At 38.5% G+C, this 14,194-nt stretch overlaps 1 protein-coding gene across 2 annotated transcripts in view; it reads right to left on the bottom strand.

Moving 5' to 3' along the window:
- tet1 (tet methylcytosine dioxygenase 1) overlaps positions 1-14,194 on the bottom strand; it is a 94,576-nt gene that overhangs the window by 17,353 nt on the left and 63,029 nt on the right. For both annotated transcript variants that reach the window (XM_056470426.1, XM_056470427.1), the window contains 2 exons: positions 7,888-9,964; positions 7,575-7,665 (listed from right to left, as the gene is read on the bottom strand). In XM_056470426.1, coding sequence (XP_056326401.1) covers positions 7,575-7,665; positions 7,888-9,964 — 2,168 coding nt within the window. The remainder of the gene's footprint in view (positions 1-7,574; positions 7,666-7,887; positions 9,965-14,194) is intronic.

Below are 14,194 nucleotides of genomic sequence, written 5' to 3'. Positions count from 1 at the left end.
TGAACTAATTTCGAGACGATCCCATGCTTATGATTGTTTGCAGCTGGTTCCGCAATATCTAATTTATGATTCACCAATCAGACGATTCCTAAGCCACTATAAATACCCTAAGTTCCATATAACATCCATCTCCGTTTTGAAGAATACCCCCTCCACCCCTACTCCTCCTCCTTTCCTAGATGGGTGACATGGTGGCCCAGTGGTTAGCAATGTTGCCTTACAGCAAGAACGTCACTGGTTCTAATTTTTACAAAGCCAGCTGATGTTTCTGTGTGGAGTTTACACATTCTCTCCGTGCTCATGTCGGTTTCCCCCGGGTTCCCCGGTTTTCTCCCACCATCCAAAAACATGCAACTTAAGTCAATTGACTAATCCAAATTGGCGCCATAAACATGCTCCTAGTAAGTAGTTATCTCTAAGAGCAATCACTATCTGTTCTCGGGATCTACCTGAGCTCAAACTCCCCTCTCGCCTTGCAAACGGGAGTGAGCCCTTAGCTCAAGGATCTTATGAGCTCAGGGCTCTCTCCCGGGACAGCATGCCAAACAAGCTTTATAATCAATCAGCTAAATGTGAAATGTGAAAGCCCTATTTGAAGTTATCCTAACAGGTTTAAAGGTGAAGTTACAATAATAAAATTTAGATGTCAGTTTCAGTCAGTTAGTTTTAAGGATATCTATTAACTAGTGTGCTCCAAAACAGTGACAACATTTGCATGTAGAAAATATAAAACTGCCTAATTATTTTCACAGCACCTCATACTTCAGTTTCTCACCAAATCTTGACCAATAAAATGCTCTCTAGTATCTGACATGCCCCGCCCCCTTCAAGACACTTGCCATTTGCTTTCATTTGATTTGCTTAAGCTCAAGCACTCTCATTGCCAGAGCTGTAATAATAAAAAAAACTCTATTGGCTATTTTTAAAAGGGAAGGAGCTACTCTATTTCCTAACTCTCTTAATTTTTCGTCAAACATTATTATGTCTGACATTAAATAAAAAAAATGCACATTTTAAAGCACTTAAAAGAGCAGTTTGTAAAGTATATTTCAAAAGTTACATATCCTCTGAAGTGAAGTATAAAAAGCTTAAAAGAGGTTTTTAAAAATATTTTTCCTACATTTTTCGAGTGCCTTGGACTGATTTTTGCTGTTTACTTATGAATCCCTATCCAAAGAGCACTGACACATTATTTAAGTTACCCCTGAGCACTTTTTGTTTGATTTTAGCTTAAAAGAGATATTTGAATCAGAATACTGTAAACTTTCAGATCTTCCCAGTTAATGGTGTTAATTAGGCCAATTTCCTTAATTATCTGACAAACTCTATTTAATCTAAACCCTATTTCAAGAGTTCACACTTAGCTGATGATTTATAATAAGCTTGTTTGGCATGCTGTCCCAGGAGAGAGCCCTGAGCTCAAGGGATCCTCGAGCCCAGGGCTCCCTCCCGTTCGCAGATTGAGAGGGGAGATTGAGTTCAGGTATGTCTCAAAAACTCCCCTGCTGATGTAGCTATGGTAACCTACTTTGATGCTCCGTTTACACTAATACGTTTAAGTTTTAAAACGCATAAGTTTTGCTACGGTTACGCTATTCGTCCACACTTCCCCGGAATTTTCGAGCACTGAAAACGTAGCGTTTTGAAAAGGCTGGAGAGGCCGTCTTCATTTTAAAATGCAGCTGCTCCGTCTCAGTGTGGATGGGGGAAAACTGAGACATCTAAAAACAGAGGCAGGGCTGCAGGCATCTGATTGGAGCTTTTTCCTCAATATTAAGTAGCCTACACACAATTCAGTCTTGCATCTTCTCCTTGTAAGTTCAGACCTCGCAAGTTTGATATGCAAAACAAACTCCCGAGGACACGCCGGGTAAATCTTCAAAGAGAACAGTGTACTTTATAAGCTCATCCACATCACCCTAACTACGTTGTTTCACTTTCTTCACAATAAAATGAAAACATGATATGAGGAACTGTCTATTGTTATTTTGATATCAGCAACTTAACAGACAATAAAAATGTTGAGGCGTCGTGTAGCTACATATTCATGACCGTCATCTTCACTGTATGCATATCTATATAACAAAACGAAGCATATAATATTTCAGCCTCCTTTCATTTTCATAAAAAATACGAAACATACCCTCTCTTTTGCTGAATATCGGTTCTATTAATCAATAATGGCCATTATAAAAGTATAACGTACGTACAATAAGTTTATACATTATAAGAAATAAATGCAAGCAATCAGTCAAATGTGCAGAATCAGTGTACGTGGTTACATTAATTATTAACTTATCTTTGCGCTCAGCTAAAACATGAGAACAAGTAATAGATTCAACAGACCAAAGTCAGGGAATATGTCGTTAGATAATAGACAACAAGATTAATTAAATATCACATCTAACAAATATAGTGAGATTAGATCCAGCGATTGAGTGGTAGATCCTTGATGAACAGTTTGACGAGCACAGCTCTCATCTAGGTAGATATGCTGCAGTGCATACCAGTGTGTGTGAGTGGTCACGTGATGTGAGTTTACAGCGGTGTAGTATGGACAGACAGTTGTTCAGAAACGCTAGGTAAAACGCCAGTGTGAACGTGGATCATTTTCATTCTAAAACGCCGTTTTAAAACTAAAACGTATTAGTGTAAACGAGGCTTGAGAAGGAAAAGTACTGATGCTGGGAGCTAGACTATGATGTCCATGTGGCATAGTTGGTTTAACTGTGGTCTTTTCTTTTTCATTCTTTTATAACCTGTTTTAACACATTTTAATCTGTTTTAAATAATTTTAAGCCTGGGGGAAACCCACATGGACACCGGGAGAACATGCAAACTCCGCACAGAAACGGCAACTGGCCCGGTGAGGACCAGAGTCAGCAGTGTTCTTGTTGTGGGGCAACAGTGCAAACCACTGGGCCACCATGCCGCCCAATCTAGGTGAAAGGGGGAGGAGAAGGGAAGATTCTTCCAGACGAATCTAGACTGTCGTTATTTATAGTTACTTAGGAATCATAGAATTGGAGGATCATGATTAGCTAATGCGGGACCGGCTGTGGTCAATTATAAGGACGTGATCCTCTCGAAATTAGTTTATAAATAAACTTCACTTAACTCTCAACCTAACTTTTCAGTTTTCACTGATATTGTAAGATGGTTGTAAAATGACAACAGGTTGTGCATGATGAAGGCCAAAGGGACGACACTTTCAGACACAGCAAGAGAAGTTAGTCTTTTTATATCTATGATTTCTAGAATATTGCATCTTTACAGCATCACTAACTCACTCATTTAAGTCCTCAAAAGGCCAATAGTATCTAGATGCAGCCTTTATGATGCAAGCTGAGATTGCATCACTAAGCAATGCAATGTCAGACACAGAACCAAATGTAACTTATTCGGACCTTTCAGCAAAGTGACTCATTGATTAAAAAGCACACATTTTCTATCTAAAATTACAAAATACAGGAAACTACAGTACAGCAGGGCAGCCAAGCAACACATAAACCTAGAGAGAGATAAAGAGGTTTAGGATGACTGGTACTGTAATACACTTCATATGTAATTTTGGAATGTTCTAAATGGGATATATTGCCCTCTAGAGAGCATTCCAGAGTGAAAACATACTTTTAAACATAAGAAGGGCCCTTGAGAATGAAGGATTTTGATAAGTAAAACTGATGAAAACTTCAGGCCCCCATGATCCTTTGCAAAGGGAAGAACAATGTTATATATATTTAACTGCCACTTTACACCTTACTAGTAACGGGTTGGACCCCGTTTTGCCTTCAGAACTGCCTTACTCCTGCATGGCGTAGATTCAACAAGGTACTGGAAATATTCCTCAAAGATTTTGCTCCATATTGACATAGCATCACACAGTTGCTGCAGATTTGTTGGCTGCACATCTATGATGTGAATCTCCTGTTCCACCACATCCCAAAGCTGCTCTATTGGATTGAAATCTGGTGACTGTGGAGGCCATTTGAGTACAGTGAACTCATTGTCAAGTTCAAGAAACCAGTCTCAGATGATTTGTGCTTTATCTTGCTGGAAATAGCCATAAGAAGATGGGTACTCTGGAGTCATAAAGGGATTGACATGGTCAGCAACAATACTCAGGTAGGTTGTGGCATTGACACGATGATAAATTGGTAATAATGGGCCCAAAGTGTGGCAAGAAAATATCTCCCACATGATTACACCACCATCACCAGCCTGAACAGTTGATAAAAGGCAGGCTGGAATCATGCTTTCATGTTGTTGATGCTAAATTCTGACCCTACCATCCAAATGTCGCAACAAATCAAGACTCATCAGACCAGGCAATGTTTATTCTAATCTTCTATTGTCCAATATTGGTGAGTCTGTGTAAATTGTAGCCTCAGTTTCCTGTTCTTAACTGACAGGAGAGGCACCCGGTATGGCCTTCTGCTACTGTAGCCCATCCGCCATAAGGTTTGGCATGTTGTGTGTTCAGAGATGCTTTTCTGCATACCTCAGTTGTAACGAGTGGTTATTTGAGTTACTGTTGCCTTTCTATCAGCTCAAACCAGTCTAGCCATTCTCCTCTGACCTTTGGCATCAACAAGGCATTTGCGCCCACAGAACTGCCGCTCACTGAATATTTTCTCTTTTTTTGACCATTCTCTGTAAATCCTAGAGATGGTTGTGCGTGAAAATCCCAATAGATCCGCAGTTTCTAAAAAACTCAGACCAGCCCATCTGGCACGAACAACCATCAAAATCACTTGAATCCCCTTTCCTCCCCATTCTGATGCTCGGTTTGAACTGCAGCAGATTGTCTTGACCATGTGTACATGCCTAAATGCATTGAGTTGCTGCCATGTAATTGGCTGATTAGAAATTTGCGTTAACGAGCAGTTGGACTGGTCTACATAATAAAGTGGCCGGTGAGTGTATTTTGACGACTCATGCACTTAAATTATTCTAAATGTTTCCAATTGTTTAAATGTACAGAAATCTGCCGTTTAAACCACTTATCAACATTCATGAATATGATTTATTGCCTGTGGAGGTAAATCAACAACTCCCATGATTCCATGTTTTTCACTGTGTCTTCAAGCTACGTTTTAAATAATCAGTTTCTAGCAGTGAAATATTTATACAATGCCTTTAACTATAGAACTGTCACGGCACTTACATACTCATTCTCTTTTGTTGGTCTGCTTGCTTTTATCATTTTCCTTATTTGTAAATCGCTTTGGATAATAGCATCTGCTAAATAATTAAATGTAAAGTGGTTTGGACTGAATTAATTGCACAGGTGTAATGTTTATGGTTCAGGGTCTGAAGCAAACTCTGATCAGAACATTTGAGTCATGGCAATAAAGTTCTGCCATGCAAATACTGTTAGTCTCATACTTCTGAATATAGAGCTGATGGGAAAGCATTATCACAGCATAATTCTACCTCAGCTAGAGCGGTGCAGTAGTAACCTGTCAAACTCTGTGGTGAGAATCTTTCTATGGGCCCCCTGTACTCAGTTATGGGCTTCCTGTTTCAGCTTTAGAAGAGCATGAAAATGTGTTTCTGCTGAAATGCATCTGTGGTTGCTTCTTTGAATGTAGATCAGCCTGTATCTACATATATACTTCTCTGTCAAAAATCATTTCACAACAGGGTTACATAGTCAGTATTTTGTTACCAAGTTTATGCAGATACTGTACATTATTAGTGCTGAGAATTTGACTGAAAAATCAACATGAAAAGTCAGATTATTACCTATTTTCTTATTAATTCATGTGTAAAAAACATTACAATAATTATATATTAACAATTGTAATTGTTAAAATTCATACATTCATTCATTCATTCATTCATTTTCTTTTCGGTTTAGTCCCTTTATTAATCTGGGGTCGCCACAGCCAGATAAACCATCAACTTATCCAGCACATGTTTTACGCAGCGGTTGCCCTTCCAGCTGCAACCCAATCTCTGGGAAACATCCATACACTCTCATTCACACAAATACACTACGGACAATTTTAGCTTACCCAATTCATCTATACCACATGTCTTTGGACTTGTGGGGGAAACTGGAGCACCAAGAGGAAACCCACACGAACACGGGAGAACATGCAAACTCAACACAGAAATGCCAACTGACCCAGCCGACCTTCTTGCTGTGAGGCGATCATGCTACCCACTGCACCACCGTGACGCCATTGTTAAAATCATAATATATATTTTAAAATCATTATTAAATAATAAAATAAAATATGTAAATACTATCAAATACGCTTAGAATGAAAAAAGGTTTTTGTGTAAATAAATAATTATTTATAATTAGAATAGATATAATTAATATTTCAATAAAACGCATATATGTGTATATATGAAGCCCTGGAAGTTTATAGTTATTTTTCCAAGTAAATCATAATGCTGGTTTTATTCTGCAAACTACTGATAAAATGTATTACAAATTCAAAATAAAAATGTTGCAATTCCTTTTATTCATTTTAGAGCATAAAATAACAAAAAATATGCTGTTTATATAACTGGAGGTTAACTATGCATATGTATAATAACTTTAACTGTTAAAAGCTATTAGTTATTAATTTATTAGTTAAAGTCATTAGTAACTAATAAAGTTATGGTGACTTAGGGCGCACTCACACTATGCTATCCGAACCAAGCCCATGTATGATTCCTGATTTATTTGAGAAGTGAGTGCCCGATTTATTTGAGAAGTGAGTGCTTTGAATCGGGCTCAGGTGCGGTTCAGTTGGCCGGCCTTGGCCTGGTTGGAAGAGGTGTGCCAGAATGCAGGCTTGGGCTTTGGCGCGGTACGCTTGTAGTGTAAGTGCAAAGCGTGCCTGAGCCTGAAACTGAAGACGCGACATCACTTTTAGGGGACTATTTCATATGGATTTATTAATCATTCTTACTGTTCAATAAACGCAAACTGTCATCGTTTTATTAAAGACGCAAACCCCTCACTGCACGTCAGCTACACCTTCAGGAAACTTTTTTAGGAGTGTCAAAAGTGGTTGATCTGTATGGCAAAGTTTTTGACTGCGAGTCACTGCATATCAAACGACTAAAAATAATACAAAACGATATAACTAAAGCAATCTCCACTGTGCTGACCGAGAGCACTTCTCTTCCTGTTAAACTGAACAGTCGCATCATCAATGATGTAAGTGTGTTCAGGTCCGGTAGGTAAAAATGCAATGTTAGTGCAGGCCGAGGGGGAAAGGGGATGTGGGACAATCACGCTTTGGCACAGTTCAAGGCAACTGTACCTAATGCTAGTGTAACCTTATAGCCTCAACTTTCCAAATTTAATTGTACTGCAATAATGTGCACCTTTTGTAAAGCTGCTTTGAAACAATAATTATTGTAAAAAAAGCTATTGAATTGAACTGAATACAAATGTTGTAAAATCAGAATAGTTAAGAAATCAACATTTTGTGGAATAAATCTTATTTTCAATGAAAAATACTTGAAAACATTTGGTATTCTGACCAAGAGTCAGTTCGAAATAAAGAGCAAATAGGGATTTTTCCATCCAGAGCTGTATAGTATGCAATTGAGATCCTCATTACCTGGTCTCCATCATCTCTCTCACTGCTGCTACATTCGGGCCAGATCCAAGGTGAGTGTAATACGGACCCTCCTCTTTCTCGATAATATGTTCTGTGGAAGCAAACTGTGTCAAACAGACTTCTGGCAAACGTTTATGTTCAAATTATTGTTGGAATTGTCTTTGGCATGTTTATTTAAAATTTTCAGGATGAATGTTTGTTATCAAACAATCTGAGGCAAGTTTTATGCATTTTTTGCAATGGGTTATAGTCCAAATGGACAACAAAAGGAGTGAAATTATTTGCAAATTACAATATTGCCAATCTGACTTACCCACGCAGTCACAGGAGGGCATCTCCATTGATTGTTTGGAGGGGGTGTTGATGAGATTCCTGGTTGGGGTATCCAAAAACCTCATTGGAGACTCCAAAAAGCTGTTGATCGTGTGCTTGGTGGGAGTCTGTTCTCCAGCGTACACCATGTCTCCATTCTCTGAACGTACACTGGATGTAGACAACACCGTAACACCTCCAGAGTTCTCCACTTTGTAAAATCCATTCTGATTTGTGTGCAAGTGTTGATGACCATTAACGCCATTGGCTTTATGGTACATCTCTGGTCTTTGTTGCAAGTCACTGGCCATGGTTTGCTGAGGTTGTTGTGTAGCACCATGATTTAGCACATCGTAGGTTTTTGATACCTGAGAAACCTTTTGTTCACATTCATGCCTTGGGCACTGGCTAGCACCTAGATGGTCATTTGTATGATTGTGAAAGTGTCCATTTTGTGGTGGCAAAGAATGAGCTCCATGCTCACATTTAAAGTGAAAGCCGTTCTGCTTACCAGAACCAATGAATGTTTCCAAGTGCTCCTTCTTCAGAGTGTTGTTGTAGTATAAAAGCTGCCTGTTCTCATGTTGAGCCTCTGCAATGTATTTTTTCAGGTCTATCTGCGCCTGGGGAAGAAATGGACTTCTTTTGTGCTGGAACCTCATTTTATTTTGTGAAATGGCTTTCTGAATGGTGGCTTTGAGAGGGGTTTTTCTATTGGGTGTCTTCTTGGCCAAAGGAATCCTACAATGGTTGCCATCAATCTCAGCAACTTTCTTTTTGGACATCCTAGGTTTTGATGGTGTCATTTTTGGTTTCCTCTGCTTTTTCAAGTGCTGCCCCAAACAATTTTGATTGTATTTCATGCTCTGAGTTGCCATGCCATTTGGAGGACTGTTTTCGGAGACTTGCGTCTGCCTTGATTCAATCATAAAAGCAAGTTGCACCAACTGAGCCGCAACTTCCTCCTCATCCCTCTTTCTGGAGATGGCAGTCGCTTCTCCATGCTTATACATCTTAAAAGTGCCTTCTAACCTGTCGGATTTACAAAGTGCTTGACCGTTTCTTCGGTTCTCTGTGGTACACGATAGCTTTTCACATTCTGAGCTGGCCATCAGAAGGTCCTTCAAGGATAGTTTTCTGGGAGGAGGTGCACAACGCTGACTTTGGGTAAAGTTGGTAGGCCTGTTCAGATGGCTGCGGATGACAGAAGTCTGGTGCAATGATGAACTGATTACCGAGACCTTGTTGGAGACAACATCTGAAGCTGGTTTGGCCTCCTGAAGAGGTATGTGGTTGCTTGAAGCAGAGTATGTAGACGTTTCTTGCTGGGCGTCCTGAATCTGGTTTTCTGTTTTAAAGGGCACTGTTTGTGGGGTAGCTGCCAGTTGGGTCAAGGCCTCAATAGCTATAGCCTGATCAACACTTATATTCCTATGTTGAACCAGAGACTGGACAGTGGGTAAGGATAGTGCAATGTAATCATTTTGGGGAGGGTCTGTTTGATTCAACTGACACTGATATGGTTCTTCTTTTGGCTCAGTTTTCAAACACACATCTGAGGCCTGAGGACCAAAAAGCTTCTCCTCAAGACTTTTCCTATCCGTACTGGAGAAGCAGACCACAGCTGCTAGAGTAGATAAAGCATCCTCATAGCACCCATTAGTCTCTAAGTGTTTGGAGTGCTGGTCATCAATCTCAAGCTGCTGCTCCTCCAGTTTGATCCTCTTCAGAGGAACCATCTGTTCTTGAACGGCCTCAGGTTCATGCCTATTGTTAATGGTGGAGCTATGGAAATTGACAGGTGGCTCGGTGGGATCCACGTGTCTCTGGGCATTTGATTTTATGTGTTCAGCACCATTATGAGAGGTTGGAGAGACACTGTGAGGGAGAAGTACATTAGTAGTCCCGGGATCCTTTCCAGGAAGTTCTGGTAGCAAGCCATGCTGGAGAGGCGTGGGAATATCAGGTGGAACATTGTGTGTTAAGGGTATGTAATGCGCCTCTTCCTCTGGTGCCGCACAGGTCTCCTCCATCTGCTCTGAGCTTGTGCCATTTACTGAGTTTGCCTCTGACTCAACCTGCAGTGGAAAAATATAGAGATGCTTCAGCATGTTTTGGCTGTGGTGTGAAGCAATTGGTCAGCACAACTTGTGACAGCTGGTGCCACAGTAGATCATGGCACAGAACTTTGAGTGATTAAGCAATACATACAAAAACAAAAGTAGCTTTTACCTAATTCATCCAACACAGGCTCATTCTGAAAATGTAGCCCTATATACATTTCTGGTGATCGTGAATTATGTAGCCAGAGCAACGTATGACTGCATTTTGTCTTGAAAACTAATGCTAAAGGGCGGTATGACGCCGTTCCTTTTCTGCTGTTACTAGTTTGTCCAGTAGCTCGACATGTATGTTGGCAGACTTGAGATGAAGAGCGGAGTTGACTGCAAAAAAGGGGTTTAAGTCTGGTGAAGAACTATTCGAAAAAGCAGATAAGACAAAAACTGAAGCGAAAGCCTAAATAAACAAGTAAATAACAGGGTAAAAATGATGAAAAATATAAAAACATGGTAAAAATCAGGCGAGGGCTTTTCTTTTTCTGGATTGTTTTTAAAACACTGCAGTTGGGTTTAGTGAAGTGGGTGTACAGGTCAGTCAATCTGTGCTTTTTAAAATACTATTGGATGGGAAGGGTGGGGAGATAAGTCGGTTGGTCAGTCAGTCAGTAAATCAGTCGACAGCAGCCTCCGGTGGATTTACGCGAGAATAGCAAGCGTGAATGGCACTCGCGAGAGAAATGTAAGATCTGAAAAAGCATAAACATAGCCATCTGGCGAATTCACGAAAACAAAAACTGCAAAACAAAAAATTTTAGCTCTTGGGATGTATGTTGCTCTCTCTAGAAATTTATATAGGGGTATGAAATCAGAATGAGCCAGCGTTGAATTCATCATGTGAAGATGCAAAATGTGAAACATTGAAAGATCACAAAAGTCAACATTGTTTTAATTTTAATACAGACCTAAAGTAATTTAAAGTTTTTTTACTCCATAGTTTTACTAGCTTACATTAGCATGCTATAACACTAATTCTATTTCTAATATGCATTACACCAAGATTCCTGATTCTTAACTTTTATGTATTTATATTATTCCACAATCATTTAAGCCACTAGGTTTTACACATGTGCCAGCAAAATGTTTAACATCTTTTAAAATGTAAAACAAAATTGTATGATCACTGATTTCCTTAAACATTTAAATAAGTTCACAATAAATATGTTGTTTAATTTTCCATAAATGTCTTATGCTATAAATATTTAATGACAAATTAAACTCATCACTTCTCTTAAATTTTTATGTAAGATGAACAATACTTGCATTTACAATGCTTTCTGAGTATATAAAATCACTTTTGCAAATGCAGTTTGATGTGGACTCCAAAATAGGACATCTTGTCTTTGACCCACATAGTTAACCATGCATGAACATGCATTCAAAACAATAAAAAGCCATGTTGACCATCATGAGAGAAAAACATGAGACAATTACAGTAAATGCACTGCATTAATAAGTTCAATTGACAGCAATAATTTAAAAATACCACAATGTGAACATTATTGAAAACATTCATTACAGCCTCATAATTGTTTACTCTATACAGACAAGCAAAAAAAAAAAAAACTGGATGTGTACCTCTTATAAAACTATTTTACTACCTGTGTAAACCAATGTGAATAAAAATACTAAATACAAGCGCAAGTCATTCATTCATTTTGTGAGAAACTGTGGCTTTATGTTTTTCATACTTCACAAGTTAAATTTGTCTCTTGGTACAATGTGCAAATAAATTTTACAGCACCAACAACGTGTTATTCAGGAAAACTCCTTCATTTATCATTAACACTTGTAGCAGGAGTAGGCTGATGCAACAGTGGGGTCGAAACAAGAGTGAGGCAATAACTTGGCAGCGGCTGCAACTGTTATTACTAGGGGGAAAAGGAAGAGAATGGTAATCAGCTCCTCTGATGTTCCCATCCAGAAGTGAAACAAAAGTGGTCAGCATCAGATGAGTAAAACTACTTTCAATAACAAAGCAGTCTGGATGGGGACTAAATGAGAGGCTTTTCAAAATGTTTAGATCTTTTGCTTCCTGTGGTGCAGAAGCCCAAACCTTATCAGCAACGCTCCATACCTGCGGATCATCTGAGATTTAAATCAGTAGAAAAGTGGCAAACACTACAAAAATAAAATGGAAATTAGACCCTGCAAGCTGCATGCTAGGTAGTTTGTTTGTGCAAATGATGGGCAAACTTAACTAAACAAATCCAAAGCAATGGTGTTCTAGTAAGACAGCATTGATAGATCTTTTGGATGATAAAGAAAGTAAAGTATTTTACAAAACAGTTACATGCTATATAAATGGAGATTAAGAAAATGGAGCACTCCATTTGAGCCAGTTACTTCTATTTCTCTTTAATTAAACATGAAAATCAGTAGGCCAACTGATTATAGGTCAGATATAATACTGTGACAGCCTTTTGCCTTTTTGACTGAATAAAGGATTGAAAGCTGATTTAAATAATCAGGTTTCTTTAATCATTTTGTTCACTGGTGTTTTGTTTACACCGGAAATACCTGTAATTAGAGCTGAATGATTCTGGCTACAATGAGAATTACGTTTTTTTTTTTTGCTTAAAAATAAAGATCACAATTTTCTCACGATTCTGCAGATGTAAAATTAAGGTTAATATGAGTAGGATATTATTATTGTTATTTCTCAAACATGGTAAAATGACAACAATATTAGGTCTGTGTATTAGGTCTACTGTTGGTTAAAATGGTAAATTTTGTATAGACTTGGAATCGTGGACTTGAACAGACTTTAAATTTGTCCTGTTTGTTAATTCACAGTAAAATGACATCACAATACAACTTTTCATAATTCCAAAGTTGAATTATTGTGTTTTTACAACATTGTTAGAACAATTTTTTCACTGGTAAAAAGTCACTTTCACTGGAGTCCCTTTTGCATTATATTCAACATTATGTAGGCTAGAGTAGTTATACTGACACAGTAAACATTTATTTTCATGCACAACGCTTAAACAAACAGTGGGTCTGCTCACGTGTGATTTCATGGCCGCAACTACATCATTACATTAAGACAGAAATGACTTTTTTGGGTGAATAACACCTTATAAATACAGTATGTGACACTAGGGCTGCACGATTCTGGCAAAAATGTGAATCACGATTTTTTTTTTTTGCTTAAAATCAAGATCACGATTTCCCCCACATATCCAAAGACATGCGGTACAGGTGAATTGGGTAGGCTAAATTGTCCGTAGTGTATAAGTGTGTATGGATGTTTCTCAGAGATGGGTTGCAGCTGGAAGGGCATCCCAGTGTAAAACATGAGCTGGATAAGTTGGCGGTACATTCCGCTGTGGCGACCCCGGAAGGGACTAAGCCGAAAAATAAAACGAATGAATGAATATTAATTCACAGTAAAATGATGACATCAGAATATAACTAATTATAAAGTTGATTTATTATGTTTAAGACATGTGCTTGCCATCTGCCATTGACAACATTATTACACCATTTGTTTTCACTGGTAAAATTAGAATTTTGTCATTATCAGAGTCCTTCGTGCATTATATTCAACATTATATATAGGCTAGGGTTGTTATACTGACACAGTAAACATTTATTTTCATGCACAAAACTTTGTATTCGCTATGAAATAAAAAAAAATATCAAATGCTTGTCGTAATCATGACTCTAAAATGCCATTTTCATTTAAATGATGTGCGCACAGGTTTCACTTTCACTTCTGAGTGCGGCTCATAGCCGTTGTCACTGTTTGAAAAAACACATACATGCAAACCAAACCTCCCGCACGGCCCTCAAACGATCGCTCTGTGCAACAAACTGAACGTTATTTACAACTTCATTACCTGTTATTCACAGCGTATGCAAGTTCTGTTTACTAAAGTAGGCGTCTTTAACGGGCACGTGCGCGCCACGTTCTTGGAAGTAAACGAACAGCTCCTGGTCAGCTCATGTGTGATTTCGCGCCCACGAATACATCATTACATAAAGACAGAAATGACATTTTGGGGTGAATTATACCTTATAAATACAGTATGTGACACTTTTAACGCCATTTGAAAGTGCCAATGTTGCTGTGAAGACTTGTGCGACAGCTTCTCTCCTGAACTTGAAAATATAATTGGCTAAATCGTAGAAAAGCTGGATTAAGATCGTGTGTAGGGTCGAATCGAGATTGTGATCTTTTTTCAA

The sequence above is a fragment of the Danio aesculapii genome, chromosome 13 (genome assembly GCF_903798145.1).
Source record: "Danio aesculapii chromosome 13, fDanAes4.1, whole genome shotgun sequence".
Lineage (NCBI taxonomy): Eukaryota > Metazoa > Chordata > Actinopteri > Cypriniformes > Danionidae > Danio > Danio aesculapii.
Note: the sequence above shows the minus strand (reverse complement) of the source record. Positions and strands in the feature narration are given on the sequence as shown.